This window comes from Oncorhynchus kisutch, linkage group LG18 (assembly GCF_002021735.2).
Source record: "Oncorhynchus kisutch isolate 150728-3 linkage group LG18, Okis_V2, whole genome shotgun sequence".
NCBI classification, from domain to species: Eukaryota; Metazoa; Chordata; class Actinopteri; order Salmoniformes; family Salmonidae; genus Oncorhynchus; species Oncorhynchus kisutch.
The window spans coordinates 26441026-26461794 of record NC_034191.2 but is presented as its reverse complement, the minus strand read 5'-3'; the positions used below and the strand labels follow the sequence as shown (position 1 = coordinate 26461794).

The following is a 20769-nucleotide window of genomic DNA, read 5'->3' as shown; positions in this document are numbered from 1 at the left end:
GTATCAATACACCCAGTCACTACAAAGGTACAGGCATACTTCCTAACTCAGTTGCCGGAAAGGAAAGAAACCGCTCAGGAATTTCACCATGAGGCCAATGGTGACATTAAAACAGTTACAGAGTTTAATGGCTGTGATTGGAGAAAACTGAGGATGGATCACCAACGTTGTAGTTACTAACCTAATTGACAGAGTGAAAAGAAGGAAGCCTGTACACAATAAATATATTCCAACTCATGCATCCTGTTTGCAAGGCACTGAAGTAATACTGAAAAACATGTGATAAAGTAATATACTTTTGTCCTAAATACAGTGTTATGTTTGGTGCAAATACAATACTGATAAATGGAATGGAGCGAAGCGAAGCACAGGCAAAATCCAAGTGGAAAACCTGATTCAGTCTGCTTCCTACCAGACACTGGGAAATTAATTCCCCTTTCAGCAGGACAATAACCTAAAACACATAGCCAAATCTACATTGGAGTTGCTTACCAAGAAGACAGGTAATGTTCCTGAGTGGCTGAGTTACAGTTTTGACTTAAATCTACTTGAAAATCTATGGCTTGAAGAATTTTGAAAATAATAATTGGCTAATGTTGCACAGTTCAGGTGTGGAAAGCTCTTAGAGACGTATCGAGAAAGACACACAGCTGTAATCGCTGCCAAATGTGATTTTACAAAGTATTGACTCAGGAGTATGAATAGTTATGCAAATGAGATATTTCTGCACTTCACTTTCAATAAGTTATCAAAAAGAAAAAAACACATATTTTTACTTTGTCATTATGGGGTATTATGTGTAGATTGGTGAGGGAAAATATATATTTAATCCATTTTGAATTCAGGCTGTAACACAACAAAATCACTGTATATATTACCACTAGTTATTACCATAAGTATTTATATATTCCTGTTAACAGCCACATTTACATGTATATCCACCTATCACGCCTAATACTGACACTCTCACACACTCAAACACTTACACACACACAAACACACACACACACCCACACCCACCTACCTACCACTTATGCTGCTGCCATACTGTTCACTATTAGAATTATTTATCCTGCTACCAGTCACTTTCTCCTAATCCCCGCCTACATGTACATATCTACCTCAAATTACTCCATTATCCCTGCACATTGTAAATGTGGTATTGGCATTGACCCTCTATATACAGTGCCTTGCGAAAGTATTCGGCCCCCTTGAACTTTGCGACCTTTTGCCACATTTCAGGCTTCAAACATAAAGATATAAAACTGTATTTTTTTGTGAAGAATCAACAACAAGTGGGACACAATCATGAAGTGGAACGACATTTATTGGATATTTCAAACTTTTTTAACAAATCAAAAACTGAAAAATTGGGCGTGCAAAATTATTCAGCCCCCTTAAGTTAATACTTTGTAGCGCCACCTTTTGCTGCGATTACAGCTGTAAGTCGCTTGGGGTATGTCTATCAGTTTTGCACATCGAGAGACTGATTTTTTTTCCCATTCCTCCTTGCAAAACAGCTCGAGCTCAGTGAGGTTGGATGGAGAGCATTTGTGAACAGCAGTTTTCAGTTCTTTCCACAGATTCTCGATTGGATTCAGGTCTGGACTTTGACTTGGCCATTCTAACACCTGGATATGTTTATTTTTGAACCATTCCATTGTAGATTTTGCTTTATGTTTTGGATCATTGTCTTGTTGGAAGACACATCTCCGTCCCAGTCTCAGGTCTTTTGCAGACTCCATCAGGTTTTCTTCCAGAATGGTCCTGTATTTGGCTCCATCTATCTTCCCATCAATTTTAACCATCTTCCCTGTCCCTGCTGAAGAAAAGCAGGCCCAAACCATGATGCTGCCACCACCATGATTGACAGTGGGGATGGTATGTTAAGGGTGATGAGCTGTGTTGCTTTTACGCCAAACATAACGTTTTGCATTGTTGCCAAAAAGTTCAATTTTGGTTTCATCTGACCAGAGCACCTTCTTCCACATGTTTGGTGTGTCTCCCAGGTGGCTTGTGGCAAACTTTAAACAACACTTTTTATGGATATCTTTAAGAAATGGCTTTCTTCTTGCCACTCTTCCATAAAAGCCAGATTTGTGCAATATACGACTGTCCTATGGACAGAGCCTCCCACCTCAGCTGTAGATCTCTGCAGTTTATCCAGAGTGATCATGGGCCTCTTGGCTGCATCTCTGATCAGTCTTCTCCTTGTATGAGCTGAAAGTTTAGAGGGACGGCCAGGTCTTGGTAGATTTGCAGTGGTCTGATACTCCTTCCATTTCAATATTATCGCTTGCAAAGTGCTCCTTGGGATGTTTAAAGCTTGGGAAATCTTTTGTATCCAAATCCGGCTTTAAACTTCTTCACAACAGTATCTCGGACCTGCCTGGTGTGTTCCTTGTTCTTCATGATGCTCTCTGCACTTTTAACGGACCTCTGAGACTATCACAGTGCAGGTGCATTTATACGGAGACTTGATTACACACAGGTGGATTGTATTTATCATCATTCGTCATTTAGGTGAACATTGGATCATACGGAGATCCTCACTGAACTTCTGGAGAGAGTTTGCTGCACTGAAAGTAAAGGGGCTGAATAATTTTACACGCCCAATTTTTCAGTTTTTGATTTGTTAAAAAAGTTTGAAATATCCAATAAATGTCGTTCCACTTCATGATTGTGTCCCACTTGTTGTTGATTCTTCACAAAAAAATACAGTTTTATATCTTTATGTTTGAAGCCTGAAATGTGGCAAAAGGTCGCAAAGTTCAAGGGGGCCGAATACTTTTTGTCATGTTTTCTTTATTATATACAGTATATTTTTGTATTTTACAGAATTTTAGTATTTTATAAGCATTGATTACTGTACTGTTGGGTTGAGCTCGCAAGTTAAGTATTTCACTGTATTTGTGCATGTTACAATAAAACTTGAACTAAACTTAGCTGAAGAGAGGATCACACTCTCTCTACCCAAGTGGGTCATGGCTAGCCGATGGGAGTCTTGTCTTGACTTCTAACTGCACACACACATGGTGGGGAGTAAACAAACACACCAATTAGCATTTCTAGACATCTGCCTCTCCATCTTGGCCGCTCACTGCACAATGCTCCTGTATAGAGACTACCGGTGACTGTCACGCCCTGACATTAGAGCTTTTTATGTCTCTATTTTGGTTTGGTCAGGGTGTGATTTGGGTGGGCATTCTTTGTTCCTTTATCTATGTTTTTGTATTTCTTTGTTTTGGCCGGGTTGGTTCTCAATCAGGGACAGCTGTCTATCGTTGTCTCTGATTGGGAACCATACTTAGGTAGCTTTTTCCCACAGGTTTTTGTGGGTAGTTAATTTCTGTTTAGTGTTTGCACCTTACAGGACTGTTCTGGTTATTCTCTTGTTTACTTTTGTTTTAGTGTTCAGTTTTAATAAAACAAGCATGAACACTTACCACGCTGCGCTTTGGTCCGATGATTCCTCTTCTTCAGACAACGAATAGCGTTGCAGAACTACCCACCACAAACGGACCAAGCAGCGTGGTAACGAGGAGCAGAGGGTTCAGGACTCCTGGATTTGGGAGGAGATATTGGACGGACAGGGACCCTGGAGACAGGCTGGGGAAAATTGCCACCCGAAGGAAGAACTAGAGGCAGCTAAAGCTGAGAGGCGGCGATATGAGGCAAGGCAGCGCAGCAGGCACGAGAGGCAGCCCCCAAAATATTTTGGGGGGAAGCACACGGGGAGATTGGCAGAGTCAGGCGATAGACCTGAGCCAACTCCCCGTGCTTACCGGAAGCAGCGTGATACTGGTCATGCACCGTGTTATGCGGTGAAGCACACGGTGTCTCCAGTGCGCGCTCATAGCCCGGAGCGCTATATGCCAGCCCCCCGCAAGTGCCATGCAAGAGTGGGCATCCAGCCAGGGCGGATTGTGCCAGCTCAGCTCGTTTTGTCTCCGGTGTGCCGTTTCGGCCCAGGTTATCCTGCGCTGGCTCTGCGTACTGTGTCTCCGGGGCGCTGGGAGGGTTCAGTTCGTCCTATGCCTGCACTCCGCCCGTGCCAGGCGAAAGTGGGCATTGAGCCAAATGGAGAGGTGCGAGTGTTAAGCACTAGATCTCCAGTGCTCCCCCACAGCCCGGTTCGACCTGCGCCTGCACTCTGGAGGGGCCGGGCTAAAGTGGGCATTCAGCCTGGAGGAGTGGTGCCAAGGCTGCGCACCAGAGCTCCAGTGCTCCACCACAGCCCGGTTCATCCGATGCCTCCTCTACGCACCAGGCTTCCTGTAGGTCATCCCCAGCCTGATGGGCCCTGTGGCAGCCCCACGCACCAGACTGTCTCTGCGTCTCCTCCCTCCAGAGGCGCCATTCAGTCCGGAGCTTCCAAAGGCGCCCTTCAGTCCGGAGCCCGCTACAATGGTCCCCAGTCCGGGGCCCGCTACGAGGGTCCCCAGTCCGGAGTCGGCGGCGAGGGTCCCCGCTCTAGAGGCGCCACCTAAATGGGCCAAGCCAGAGGTGGAGCGGGATCTACGTCCCTCACCAGAGCCGCCACCACGGAGAAATGCCCACCCAGAACCTCCCCTATAGGTTCAGGTTTTGCGGCCGGAGTCTGCACCTTTTGGGGGGGGGGTTTACTGTCACGCCCTGACCTTGGGGGTGGTACTGTCACGTCCTCCATTTCCACTGATATGTTACGTCCTACTGAATCGTATAATATGATATGAATGTGCTTAAGATCCCATTCAATCTCTTTATTAACAGCTGTTCCAGGCATTCTCTCAATGGGTATTGTCATTCTGCAAGTATACTAGAATACATTCCTTTCTGAACATTTGTAAGCAACCCCCTCTGGTTTTTGTACTGATTTACAATGCAAGTGTGCTTTATCGGCAACCATTTTGTGGATTGTGGTGTAGATTATTTTCACTGAACAGGTCTACATCTTTGATTCACATCTATAATGTGGTTTAGATGACCTAACATTAATTTACACTAAGTAGGTGGCAAGCAGGAGGTGGCATTTACTGTGAGCGGAATGGTTGACAGGGGAGTTCTTTCCGCCCATCAGGTACAACACATCAGTACGTAAGTGTCATCAAGTGGGGAACTTGGGAGATGTTCTACAAAAAGCCAAGTTGAGCATCACAATCTCGCCTTACTTTCCTAATTTTCAAGTCTCCTATATTCCTGGATTCAGATGCTTCTGTTTTCACACCACTCTCATCTGTAGACCTTTCCACACAAGCCTCCTTAGAGCTCCATACCTGCTCACCGACATCTCTCCTTCTCTCTCCTCTCTGATTCTCCTCCTTCCTCTCTTTCTCCTGCCCCCTGGAAGACTGCTCTTCGGGGATGACCAGTTTTTTATACCGTTTTTCTTTGATTTCCCTTTATGAGTAGATTTCAGACAAAATGAAGTACAGAGCCAGCCAGAGTGGGTGAGAGAGCGTCTTTTCCCTGAGGACTACTACTTACAGCACGAAAGGATCATGATGCATTTTTATTGAATTGCAGCATATATTTAGCCCTTTACTGTTTACTGTACTCTACTTTCCATCTGCAACCCAACAACCATTTTCCCTCAAGGCAACAAGGGATCCCCTTCAGACTATTTGTCTCTGAAGTTACTGCAGCTGTGTGAGTTGACACTCACAATCTCTCACTCACTGTTTCTCTAACTGACGTATTCTCTCACTCTATCCAAAAGCTGCTGATTTATTAGCATTCTGTTAACTGATACTAAACTAAGAAGGGAGGAGAGGGTGAGAGGAGGAGAGGAGAGGCACCACAGTGGCCTCTCTGTCTTTCGGGCACAAGTTCTTGCCATCTGACACCTGCCACTGAGTGGGCATGAATCCTCTCTCCGTTTGGCAGGAAGTAGAGGGCTGCAAACAGGAAGTCAAAGCAAGGAGTGTATCATATGTAGATTCCACTGGCCCCAGGAAATGGCTGCCTTTAGTATCTGTGATGAAGCCTGGCCAGGAGAGCACCTGCCTTCCCAACAGAGGTCCTTTGAGGGGACATACAGCCACGATGAGGCCTCTGAATGTCAATTCAACACACAGATGTCTCAAAACAAGCACAAACACTGCCAGCCATTTTGCTCTGGCTCTTTCAGTATACATGAGAGCTTGGCTTCAGGTTCAGCCCCAACAGTCCCCAATTGGGAAAACAAGGCATTACCCTTATGTCCTGCACCTTTGCTCTTACACTGCTGTAAACAAAGTATGGACAAACAAAATATTTTAGACTTGTTTTATATGAACTCAGACACCAAAAACGGGTTCCAACACACAGGATAAAGACACATCAAACATATTATCCAGACAACTCACTGATAGTGTAAGGGACTGGGAGTAGGAGAGGTGGAGAGCATAGGCGAGTGAGTGAGCGAGTGAGTGAGTGAGTTGAGCGTGAACACTGATGTGGCCGGCCATAGAGATGCAGTGTGCCCGCCCGACTTTCACAGAAAGCCATTCAAACCAAACACACACAGATGTTCACACACTCCCTCCCGCCCCCCTAGAGTCTCCGCAGGTGACACTCCCTGGCAGGGCAACCGCGAGTGTAACTCAGCAGATAGAGAACTAATTTAGCCACAGCCAAACGCAAACGTACCCTTACACACATGCAATGATCTCACACACAAATACACAGTGTGTAGATGCAAGCTTGCACACACTGACACATTGGTAGTCTCCCTCTTCTTAATCACTAGCTTTTCAGTTTCGTAGTTACCATTAGGTTTACAGTGAACATATGTTGAACCTCATCCAATGTCAAGTATACTGTATATGCATATACAATCAGTTACAGATTAGAAATGATGAGAATATGAATGAGCCTCACACAGACAGTGAGCATAAGTTCACACACCAAAAATATATTTTGAGTGTGTGAACCTGACAGTATAAACTGCAAACTGTCACACTAATAATATCTTCAGTCCTTGTGAGGTGTCTATCTGGAGGGGGATGTTAATGTTAAAAAATGACAAAGGAAACCACTGCATTTGATCGTATGGAGAAATAACTACCCACCTCTATCCATCCGGAGGGCGGCCAAATGGGAGATGTATTGTATCTCAATAACACCAGCAGAGACCAAAATAATTGGAATGGACAGATATGCTGCAGCTATAATTTAGCATCCGCGGCCCTGCAAACTGAATTAAATATGGCAACGTGGAATTCAATTCCATTACATTTCTCCAAGACAAGTATTTTTTATTGTCTATTATAAGATCTGACAAAATTAATACAATCAGAACCCATCAGAAAATACGAATATGAAACCGATTTAGTTTTCAGAAGATAAAATAGTAAAGATCATTGGCATCATTGTAACTTGACTCTAGATGGTCTTGAACAGAGCCATGCATTTAGAGAGTTGGGACATTGAAGTTTCGGTATGATACTTCAACATTCTATGACAGCCATGTTAGCACCCCATTAACATTACATGGAGAATATTTAAATAATGCTATGTAACTGAATGTTTACAATTAGAACATTCTTCAACCTTCTAAAAGTCCCAACTCTATAAATACATGGTTCTGGTCTTGAACAATGTACTGGAACACATTACATAGATAGAAGCAGCTAGCTGCTAACCCAATGGGACCTTTCTGGGAAGTGCAAACATGCAGATTATTTTCCCGTCTCGTCATCAATTTGATTGCTCCCAGACTATCCCAGACGTTCCCTGCTGGAACTGTGTCAAACAGGCCACAATCAATTCCCCTTCTCACTAGTTTCTCATCCCCTTATCCCCAAGGCAATCTGAAATATGTCTGTCTGTGTGATGTTCTTGAAAAGGCATTATCTAAAAGAATACCTAATTGCCACTCCTCATAGCTTTGGCATCTCAGAATAAACATAGACAGATTGACTACAGGGAAATGGCCATAAATCAGACAAATGATTGTACAGTACCACATACAATTAGTAAAAAGCCAAACATCGGACTGGACAAGTGATAAAACAAATCAGCAGTCACACAGTAAATCTGAAAGTCATTGTCACCTCTATTGTATCTGACTGTCGAGTCAGAGAGAAGGAATGTTCTGACAAAATATTCAGAATGTAGTTAGCTATAGTAAAGCTATCTGAGGTAAAACAATGAAAACCGTGGTGGCTTAGAATGTTAGCAAGCTATGAGGTGAACATTGTCATGAATCACTCGAGCACACACATCTGATGAGATTACACTGTAGAAACCCATTCTCCATATTTGGTCATTCTCCATATTGGGCACCCTATTCCCTATATAGTGCACTACTTTTGACCAGAGCCCTATGGGCCCTGCTATTTGTGATGCAGCCAGCAACTCACCATTGACTGTGAGCTGCACCCAGCTGCCATTGTGGAAGGTGTTGTACTGCTGCTCCAACATGAGGACCCTACACTCGTACCAGCCCTGGTCTTCTGAGCGCACTGGGTCGATCTGAAGAGATGCCTTCCCATGCAGGCTGGCTCTACCTGGGGTGGGAGAGAAAAACACAGGTAGGGTCAGGAGTCAGGACCATAGAATTTGAGTTGATCCGAATGGTACACCCAACATGGCCGCCAGTGTACCCAAAGAGCACCATGAATCAGTGTGATGCGCATATCTAAACATGGAGGACGCTTACACAGCTCTTTCATTATTCCACTGACTGTTCAATTAATTAATGACACTAGAGTATCACACCCCCAACACACACCAGCATACTGACATTGCGCTGATACAGACATCACACAGCTGGCAAATACGTAGCTGCTCTGCCAACAGCATCTTCTCTGTGTCTCTGAGCAGGTTCATTTGGTAAGACAGTGGCCTTAGATTGTGCTGTTAGATACCCCCTAACCTATCCAGTTTGATTACAGATGGCTTCAATATAAAGAACGCTAATGCGAATGACCAAGGTCAGGGGGATTTGATTTGACCCAAAATTAAAATGATTGGATTTGAATTTGAGCTGTTCCCAATCCATACTACTTCACAACCTCTCACAATAAACAAACTACCAACAGAACCTGGCCAGAAGAGAGCTGCCTTCCAGTATTAGGATTAATAGATAGCATTACCTGGAGGGCAATATCTCTTGCTCTCTCTCATCTAGAAGCTTCCCAGCTAAGGTTCTCCTCTCCTCTCCATCTCTTACTCTCTCTATATATATATTTTTTAATTTCTTTCTCTTGTCCCCCACCCCACCCCCACCTCTCTGTCTCTCCCCAGCTAGTGTTGTCATGTTTGCAGTTTTCCCACCAAATTGGGCTACCTTGAAAACGATGTTGTGGGTGAAAATGTATTGGTCATGGGTTGCGGGTTTTTGGGCTATTTCTAACATGCTGACTAGACCGGGCCATTGCGCACAGATTTTGTCCATCCACACCAGACGCGATCAGGACACGCAGGTTGAAATATCAAAACAAACTCTGAACTAACTATATTAATTTGGGGACAGATTATGGCAATTTAGATAGTTTGCTTGCTGTTGCTTGCTAAATTGTCCTGGGTTATAAACATTGGGTTGTTATTTTACCTGAAATGCGTTATATGGAGCTTGACAGGGTTGGGGAGTAACAGATTACATGTAATCTGTTACATATAATGCATTACAAAAACAATAACTGTAAGCCATTACAATACCAGCAAAAACATTTTTAAAAGTAGATAATTCATTCTAGGATTACTTTCAAATATAGAAGGGATAATTTCAGAATATTTTTTTTCCTTTCATATTAACGTCAATCATATAATTAACTGAAAAAGTACCTCTTTGATCTTACCGCCTGAGCAACATACACGGTCACAAAAGAAAAAGGTATGGCGCGCCAACACAGTGCATTACCCTAACCCAACGCAGTGCATTACCCTAACCCAACGCAATGCATTACCCTAACCCAACGCAGTGCATTACCCTAACACACCGCAGTGCAGTACCCTAACCCAACGCCGTGCATTACCCTGACCCAACGCAGTTCATTACCCTAACCCGACGCAATGCATTGCCCTAACCCAACGCAGTGCATTACCCTAACCCGACGCAGTGCATTGCCCTAACCCAACACGGTGCATTACCCTAACCTGTCAATGTGCTTTACCCTAACCTGTCAATGTGCTTTACCCTAACCCAACGCAGTGCATTGCCCTAACCCGGGGCGGTGCATTACCGTAACCCAACGCGGTGCATTACCCTAGCCCAACGCGATGCATTACCCTAACCCGTCGCAGTGCATTACCCTAACCCGGCGTCGTGCATTGCCCTAACCCGGCGCCGTGCATTACCCTAACCAAAATGTGCTGCATTACCCTAACCCGCCGCAGCGCATTACCCTAACACAGCGCCATGCATTACCCTAACCCGCCGGTGCGCATTACCCTAGCCCGTCGCCGTGCATTACCCTAACCCAACGCAGTGCATTACCCTAACCCGATGCAATACATTACCCTAACCCGACGCAGTGCATTACCCTAACCCAACGCAGTGCATTACCCTAACCCAACGCAGTAAAAAAAATTGGAAGGCATTCCAAAGAACAATGTATTTAGAGTAGAAAAGGGCAGTAATGTAACAGTTCAATGCAAACTATGTTTGCCCATGGTAAAGCAGCTGTCGACATCCAGAGACTCGACTTTGAACCTGAAGAAACACTTGGACGTAAGGATGATGATTGGCAGGTGTGGATCGTTATCTTGCTTAGCTAGCTAGTCTCTAGAGACAGACAGGTTTTCTTCACAATGGTACCAATCTTCCTGTATAGGTCGGAGATTTCAGAGAGTACTAGCTAGCTACTTAGTCATATTTCTAGCTAGCTAGCCTGTTTAGTTTGCTAATTTGCTTGCCAACTCTCCTACACTATGTAGGTGTTATGCTGCTCACTTAAGTTTTGCTCTGTCGGTTGCTAGCTACTGTAGTTAACAAGATATCATAGCAAGTATGCTATTGTGCTAATTTGTTAACAATTTAATTAAATATATTTGAACTAAGACAAATCAGTTGTAGATAGTTAGGTGAAATTCACTGGTCTACATAGCCTAGCTAGCTCGCTAAATCAAAAGTACAAAAAAAAACATTTTGAAAGCTAACGTTAGTTGCACTCTGTAACCCAACATTACAAGATGCTCACTGTCAGGGTTGTTGCTAACTTAGTTAGCTAGCTAGCTATGGTTTCAGAGTACCATGCTACCCTAATCAATAAAGCCACACTGCAGTTTTCCTGCTGTTCAATTGTTTTTCAACCCAAATAAATATTTGAGTATTTCTATACAAACAATATAAACCACCATAGACATCATTGCATTCACAGCGTTGTCCATGTGTGAGTGGTTACATGTTCCAACCCCAGCCCTGTGTTTATCAGACAGGGGCAGGCTATAGAAAGTGAAACATACGTTTCAAACGAGTGGACAAAAGTTGGGTAAAGCTAAAATCCTTAATTGAAACAATAACAAGGTTCTCACTCTACTGTTATTTTTCTTATACTGTATTGTCATAATTAAGTGATTGCATTTAGTTTTTTCAGAGGATGCATAACAATCAATGGAAGAACCTGAGCAGGAAAAGGCAACCAGATGACATGGAGGAGTGGAGAGATGCACAGCCATCTACAGATGGCCAAAAAGGGACATCTTGTACACAATTGAAACAAGCAAAACTATAACCAGGAGGACCACACACCTAACAAATCACTGGGTATTTGACTTCATCGTAGAGGATGTGAAACCCTTTTCACTAGAAGAGGTGCCTTCATTCCCCCAAGCTAGTAGAAGGAATCAGTGGTGGGAGAAAAGTTGTGTAGAACGACTTTGATGCATCAGATAGAAAGGGAATTTGAGTCCATGAAAGAAGCTCTCTCCATCAAACTCCAGAGCATAAAGTTAGTCTGCACCACAGCAGCAGTGATGTAAAGTAAAACATCTTTAAAGTACTACTTAAGTAGTTTTGGGGGGTATCTGTACTTGACTTTACTATTTATATTTTTGCCAACTTTTACTAAAATTCATTCCTAAAGAAAATAATGTACTTTTACTCCATACATTTTCTCTGACAACCAAAAGTACTCGTTACATTTTGACACGAAAATGGTCCAATTCACACACTTATCAAAAGAACATCCCTGGTCACCCCCTACTGCCTCTGATCTGGCAGACTCACTAAACACAAATGCTTCGTAAGTCAATTGTCTGTGTGTTGTAGTGTGTCCCTGGTTATCCGTCAAAAAAAAAAATGATGCTGTCTGGTTTGCTTAATATAAGGAATTTTGAATGGATTATACTTTACTTTTGATACTTAAGTGCATAACATTTTTAGCAATTCCATTGACTTTTTATACTTAAATATATTTAAAACCAACTACTTTTAGACTTTTACTCAAGTAGTATTTTACTGGGTCACTTTTACTTGAGTCATTTTCTGTGAAGGTATCTTTACTTTTACTCAAGTATGACAATTGAGTACTTTTTCCACCCCTGCACAGCAGACATCTGGTCTGCCCATAACAGATGCTTCTTCAGCCTGACATGCCACTGGATCGAGGAGGACACCTTGGAGAGGGAGTCAGCTGCTTTGGCTTGTGCAAGACTGAGAGGACGTCATACCTACAGTATGATGTGATTACTGCCAAGTTAAGTGAAATACATGAAGACTTTAAAATTGAGCACAAAGTGAGGGCCATGTCTGACATGTGGGTTTATTGCACCTAGCTGCACTTTTTGTTTTCTTAAACAAAAACAAAAACCTACTTGGTGGACTAAATGTGTGATTACACTGTAAAAATGATTTCTTCATATTTTTATATATTTCTATTATATCTCATTTTAGTTATTTAGCAGACACTCTTATCCAAAGCGACTTACAGTAGTGAGTGCATACATTTTCATACTTTTTTGTACTGGTGTCCTGTGGGATAAGTGTTTAGCACCACCCATGTTGCTGTGTTACTTAAGCCCTTATTTATACCTGGTTTTAACATGTATCCTTTGTCCTGCACATTGTGTTTTAGCCCACATTTTTAGACGGGTGTACATGATTAAAAGACGCATTGGGGTCTGACTGTGATCAGATCTTATAGGTGTAAATGGACAAGATCAGGATGCAGGACACATGTTAGAAGCAGGTATACAGGGCTTAAATCAAACCAAATCAAATTTTATTTGTCACATGCACATGGTTAGCAGATGTTAATGCGAGTTTAGCGAAAAGCTTGTGCTTATAGTTCCGACAATGCAGTAATATCTAACATGTAATCTAACAATTTCACAACTACCTTATACACACAAGTGTAAAGGAATGAATAAGAATATGTACATAAAAATATATGGATGAGCGATGGCCGAATACATTTTTAAGTGGTTGTAAAATTGAACGGCTCTTTTCTGGATTTGGATTATTAGCGGATATCGGCCTAATCCTGCTCTGCATGCATTATTTGGTGTTTTACGATGTACACTGAGGATATTTTTTGCAGAATTCTGCATGCAGTCTCAATTTGGTGTTTGTCCCATTCTGTGAATTATTGACTGGGGAGCGGACCGTAGACCTCACAACCATAAAGGACAATGGGTGTCACATCTGCCCCCCCGGGGCTTGCTGGCGCCAGGCTGCCCTACATCACTCACTCCTATCATCTATTATGCACACCTGCCTTCCCTCGTCACGCGCATCAGCGATATTGGACTCACCTGGACTCACTCATCTGTTCATCTGTTAATGTTTTTTTGTCTTTGTTACCTGTTTGCTGACGCTGTTCCTGTCTCGTTCCATGTCCGTTATTTATTAAATGTTTTACTCCCCGTACCTGCTTTGTATCTCCAGCATCATTTCATGTGACAATGGGTTCTATAACTGATGTTTAGGTCGAGGTATGTGTGTGTGTATATATATATATATATATATATATATTTTTTTTTTTGTCTAGATGGAATTTGTATTCTTGTTCCTGGAAACTTTTTTGTTTTACTGAGATGTACTGTTAGGGCCCAGGTCTGACAGAATCTGTGCAGAAGATCTAGGTGCTGCTGTAGGCCCTCCTTGGTTGGGGACAGAAGCACCAGATCATCAACAAACAGTAGACATTTGACTTCAGATTTTAGTAGGGTGAGGCCGGGTGCTGCAGACTGTTCTAGTGCCCTGCCAATTCGTTGATATAAATGTTGAAGAGGGTGGGGCTTAAGATGCATCCCTGTCTCACCCCCCAGCCCCAGTTGTGGGTTGTGTACATGGATTTTATAATGTTGTGTGTTTTTTCCTCAACACCACTTTCCATCAATTTGTATAGCAGACCCTCAAGCCAAATTGAGTCTAAAGATTTTTTTAAATCAACATAGCATGAGAAGACTTTGCCTTTGTTTTGGCTTATTTGTCAATTAGGGTGTGCAGGGTGAATACGTGATCTGTCATATGGTAATTTGGTAAAAAGCCAATTTGACATTTGCTCAGTACATCGTTTTCGTCTGCTGTTAATGATAATGCAGAGAATTTTCCCAAGGTTGCTATTAACGCATATCCCCCGGTAGTTATTGGGGTCAAATTTGTCTCCACTTTTGTGGATTGGGGTGATCAATCCTTGGTTCCAAATATTTGGAAAGATGCCAGAGCTGAGGATGTTAAAAAGTTTAAATATAGCCAATTGGAATTTGTGGTCTATATATTTGATCACTTAATTTAGGATAGCATCACCACAGACTTTTTTGGGTTGGAGGGTTTGTATTTTGTCCTGTAGTTCATTCAATGTAATTGGAGAATCCCGTGGGGTCTGTTAGTCTTTAATAGTTGATTCTAATATGCCCACATTTTTGTTTTTGCCTTAGCACTGCACAGCTGAGTCAAATGATCAACTCATCATCAAGCTTCAAGTGGTATTTATGTATTCATTTGTGATGCTATCCTTGATATGATCCTGTTATTGTCACACGTACATATGTGTGCAGTGCATATGCATCTATCAATCCAATGTTATCATGATTTGTTATCAGGGATATTATACTTCAGTAATCCACAATGACCTGGTGATGTAAAAGTCTAATAATGACATTGTCTTCCACATTCCTACAGAAACCTTGTAACTGGAGATTCCTTCAAAACGATTGCCTACAGTTAACGTATAGGGCACTGCAAGGTTGGGTGACCAGGGCCATCTGGGACTGCCTCATGGAGGAGTTCAGGTGTGTGAAGGCTACCTGTGTCCTGCATAACTTCATGAGGATGGACACGAGAACCGGGAGGGGATCTGCAGCTTGCCGCCGTGTGCCAGAGGAGAAATATATCTGTAGCTCCTTCCACCTTCAAGGAATAGGCAAGAGGGCCAACCATGGAGAATAGTAAAACACTTCATTATTTCTAAAACTAGACTATATTGTTTGTCCTGGTGTGCCCGTTCATGATTTTCAGCATAAAGTACTATGCAGCCACTTAGTGTGGTGCAGACACCAGGTGAGGCCACACACACAGGTTCCTGTTAGAACACTGTCTCTTTAAATACCTTATTTTCCCAATAACAGTATCTCTCCTTCACTTCGTCCTGCTCTCCTCTTCTCCCTAAATCCTCTAGGTTATATCAGCTATGTCGGTGAACCCCTCCGGCATCTGAACTGGCTACATAGAGGGCACAGCACGATCAGAGGTGAGCGGTCACTTGGTCAGGTCAACAGGAAGTATTATTAAAGAGATGCTTTACATTGAAATACAGATAGAGATGCAGTAGTCAGAGTTAATGATCCAAGGTCAGTTTTGCATGTCAACTCCTGATGATTATGATGACTAACAATGTTAGAATAAAAATTAAAACAAGGCTTAAACATGCTCTTTCTCTCCATCTGTCTCATCTGCAGATATGTTTTGATGAGAGGATGCCAACCCCCAGTCCCATCATCGCCACCTCACCCACTCTTAAGATAACCTTTGGGTTAGACTAGAGACACTATTATGTAATTGTGATGAACTGAGAATATTTGGGTAGCACTGATTCATTAAGCATATGCTGCCTTCCCTGCTCCTATGTTCTTACCTCTTGCCACCTCTTTCTTCCTGTTTATATAATGCACAACAGATGTGCATTGAAGTACAGATTGAACATGTATGTATAATATTTACAATGCATGTATTTATAACACTTGGATAATGAACTTCTTTCAATAAAGCGTTTCACATTCTCTACTGGTTGAAATTAAGTCTCATTTGATGAAATACTACACATATCCTGTGTTTATCAGATCAATGCAGATGAAGGGCATTAGATATTGAGATTAACCGGATTTAGAGTATTTGCATGATGCATAGGATTTGTAGTGTATGGTTTTTAAAATTCTATTTCTGTATATTAATTACAAATCAGCCTTTAACTAGTTAAATCCTGTTTGTAATACATACATGCAGACACAGCATCATTCAAAGACTGGAATTTGATACTCCTGGTACTGGATATGACTGAAAAATAACCTCAAAGACATTCATACCTGAACTGCACCTTTATTTGCCAAGGTAGAGTACATGATCAGTGAATATATTAAATGTACAGGCTACAATGTGGGGATCTCATGCATGGTAATAACTTGTCTACGACTTGCATCCTTGGAACAAAGTTATATTATATTCTACTCAATCCATAGGCTTCATTAATGTCATTCAGACTGTTTTGAATTTGATACAACTGGCTATGATAGCTAAGGTTCATAGCTAGGTTCTGAACTAATATGTATGCCAAAAGTTTGGGTCCATACACCGATCGGCTAGAACGCTAACGTTAGCTACACATCCATAGGCATACAGGTATTGTTATCCTCCACTGAACAATAAGCAAGAACATAGCTAGCTACGTTATTTCATCCATCTGCATTGCATGGCAAATATCAGCAAGGCAAGCTTGCACAATTGTACACTCAATTTGCAGTAAATGCTTTAGCTAGCTAGATTCTTTACATCCACTGTTTCCACAAGACGACAGCCTGGTTTGCTGGTTGTTTCAGGAGTCCCTAAAACAAACAACCAGAATTACAATTTCATACTCATGTCACAACACCCATAAAGCTAGCCAGCTAGCTGGCTAATGTTAGCTAGTCAGCTAGCTTGCGAAATCGCGATTTTCGTAAATTAACTTTATGATTTAAAAAAAATATGCATACTCGTTTGCCTCTACATTAACTAACATATTCCTGTCAACTGTACATTATTTTCATGATTCTTTATGACCACTTACATTTTATTTATTTTTATTTTTATTAATAACAAATCAATACATAAAGCACATGAGGGGACACAAGCATACATAGATTACAAACAATAGACAATTGAGCTAGGGGGTACAATATCATATTACAATTACACAAGGACCTTAAGGGACATGCATATACTTACAATTCTAACAGCTTTTTTGTTAGTAGAGCATTTAACCGTCTTGAAATACAGTTCAATTTATTTTTGTAGGGTACGAAAATGTGGTTTTCTGTTTGTAAATTTACATTTGTGTATATGAAATTTGGCCAAAAGAATAATGAAATTAATTACATAAAAATGATTCCGCTTATTTCTATTGTATGTAAAGAATCCAAACAGTACATCTCTCCACAATAGTGTAAAATCTTCATAAATGTGTTCAATTATAAACCTACTGATGTCTTGCCACAGTTTTCTTACATGCATACAATGCCAAAAAAGATGCACAACTGTTTCTGGGTGGTCATTACAAAATGAGCAATTTGAGTTGATGTTTTCCTTAAACTTCTTCATATAGTGGTTGGCAGGATAATATTTATGAATAATTTTAAAGGAAACGTCCTTAATTTTGTTAACAAGTAGGTATATGTGTAGCAACATCCAAACTTTTTTCCAACAGATATTATCAATAAATCCATTCCAATAAGGCATGACATAAGGTATAGATACAACATCCTGCTGAAACAAGGATCGTATCGCTCTGTTGTTGAATGGACCAAAAGATAAACAAATCTTTCCCACTGATGAGTCAACAGTCAACAGAACGTAGCCTCTGAGGGTCAGGTCTTGACATGTTCCTGAATAACATAGCAACACCTGAGGGAATGGCATCTAAAACAATTGCAAAATCTTTAGGTGTTACAGGGACCTTGTAAAGTGATAAGAATTCTTTATAACTGAGTAAAAGACCCTCTGCATTTACCAGTTGGCTCACCAATAGGATATTATTTCGGAACCAATATTCTAAAAACAGAGAGGTATTTTTATACAATATATCCCGATTATTCCATATATAATATCTGTGTGGAGAAAATTTGTGTTTATAAATTAAGGACCATGACAAGAAAACCTGCCGATGAAAAGCAGAAAGTTTCACTGGAACTTTGTCAATATGACCACTTACATTTGCTTCCATCGTAGTATTTTTGTCAGCCATCTTTGCTGAAGAAAGTCTCCAGCCTTGGGTCGCATAGCATCAAATTCGTCATGGGAGCCACTCGATATGATTGGTCATCGTCCAGCGGTCGCGCTGGTGATTTGCACAATGTTGGGTAAAGTTTATATTTTTCCACTGCCTCCCACGCCACCTTCGCACCGCCCAAAGGTCCCCCGCACTCTCCGCTTCCCCTCCAATGAAATGAATGGGAAGCGGTGTTTCACCGCTCCGCAACCTGTGCTAGTGTACCATTCCGGTCATGCTCGTGACGTGCGCGGGAGGAGAGCGAACAGCATGCGCGCACGTCGTGACATGTAGGTAGTCTTTTTAGATTGTCATTATGGAAACAGCTATTTCCAAACCCTTTTCCATAAAAGATTACGCACTGGGGAACGACTTTCGCATTACTAGAACGCATTACATAAATCTGCTTGGAGGTGGTTTAAACTGCATTCTAATGTTGACTGCTTAAAGGAAACGGTATCAAGCGAAGTGCTTTGAGCATGCTCAATTCTTGGGTCTGCACGAGTGGAAATTTGAGATGTAAGTTAAGAAACCCTCGCGTGGTTCTTTTTATGGGGAAAAGTCCTCAATGAAACTGACTTTAGGCTAAATGTGGAGAATTATACATTTGTCTCTGTTGGCCATCAAGTAGCCTTTCATGTATATGCCATTGTAGGCTAACATTTGATCAAATAAATATATTGAAATGACGATATCACTGGAGTTATTGCAAATACATGTATGCTGCTTTTGTAACCTACCTGGAGCTGGCAAACGAATGTAATAAAAAGCCTATAACTTCAGTTTGTTGTTGTTGTAGCCTTGGGTTATTATGAACGCATTAGATTGACTTTAACAGTAGTCAGATTGGGCTGTAGGTAAACACTGGCTGTGGTTGACCAAGCATATTCAGTTCATATACATATTATTCATAATTAATTCAGTGATTGAAATTATGACCCCATCCTCAGTAGCCTATTCCAGCAGGAAATTGAGGAAACAAGCATTTACTATTGCGAAATCGCCTCACTATTCATGTTGAATAAATCAGTCTGTTAATTTGAACTAAGCAAACTGCTAAATCGTTCAGTTTACATCTTGCCTACATCTTGTCTAGGCTACTGTAGCCTTATTGCTTAATCATACCAGTCAAGCGAGTTAAAGCTACATCCATTGATGGGAAATGATCTGGCGAGTTTAATCAGAGCAAATGATATTTTCTCTTGTCACATATTCAAATTCCTTTATTACGTCATGTCATAGCTTGCAATAATTATTATTTTGTAATGGTCGTCTCAAGTTACTATGATACTTGTTCTTAATTGTCTCGATAACGTTATGGAAAAAGGGTTTATTGTATAGATATGGCAACTCCTCTTGCTGTGAAAATAAATGGCTAGTTTTCAGGCCTTTTGGGTAGGTTTTTGAGTGGTCATTGGGCTAGAATTTTTTGCTTGACCTGGCAACCCTGTTCCAAGCTCCCCACAGCTACCTGATGAAGCACAGGGCTTGGAAAAGGAAAGCACTTAGTGTCAATAGTGAAAAAGACTGACTTCTCTTTGAAGGCTCAGGAGATTAATAGGAAATCTAAAAGTAGGAAGTCATGTCACAGAGGATGAGAGAAGTTGAGTAAACCAGGCATGTTGAAATCTGTCTCACAGCTTCCAACCCACTGCATCCACATGGCTTCTGCTACAGCCCTGACAGTCGAGCCAGATGAACTGACTGAAACACTCTCTCCTCTGTTAGAGCCGTGCCCTGGGACAAAGATCCTTTTCCAAACTTTGAGATGTATATACGGTATGTACTGTAAGTACTGTTGCTTGTTCGTTCATTTTGAACGTCAGGAAAACATATTGGCGTGGAGGGCAGGCTGGATTGCTCTTCCAGTAGCTCTGCATATAGATGCGATAGATAGCCTTTTACTGGGATGGCTGTGATAACTGACGAAGAAAACGGTGGGTTTTTGTTGAGCAGGAAATCGATAAGGCAAAGGGAAGAGGGTAGAGGAAAGAGGGAGACTGCAGTCTTGCAGTAAAAAGGCGAGGCTTTAAAAGTCAGGTCTATTTTAGCCTGGGTGATAAAGTGCTGAGTAGGGTAGGTGGTGGCGTGAAGGGTAGGGATCGACCTCAGGTTCAATCTGTCACCGAGTGAGAGGCGTGCTGTAAACAGAATTAACAATACTATGTACACATCAGGACCAGCCCTTCCAGGACATTCACACACACTGTAATCTAACACTACTGCTGCCTACAGTGAATATTGCCCCCTGGGTTTATTAATATCACACATAGGCTTCGATCCATTGCACTGCTGCAATAGCTGTAGAGAGAGGAGAGTAGAGCTAAAGAAAGCCATGCAGCTAAACGTTCAGTTCTTTAAAGACCATAATCCCTCTGCAGGCTTTTCCCTGGCTCTGATT

At 41.8% G+C, this 20769-nt stretch overlaps 1 protein-coding gene across 3 annotated transcripts in view; it reads right to left on the bottom strand.

The window, feature by feature from the left end:
• Nucleotides 1-20769, bottom strand: part of LOC109909154 (protein turtle homolog B) — a 105084-nt gene that overhangs the window by 36322 nt on the left and 47993 nt on the right. For all 3 annotated transcript variants that reach the window (XM_031796227.1, XM_031796228.1, XM_031796229.1), the window contains exon 3: nt 8325-8471. In XM_031796227.1, the coding sequence (XP_031652087.1) occupies nt 8325-8471 (147 nt within the window). The remainder of the gene's footprint in view (nt 1-8324; nt 8472-20769) is intronic.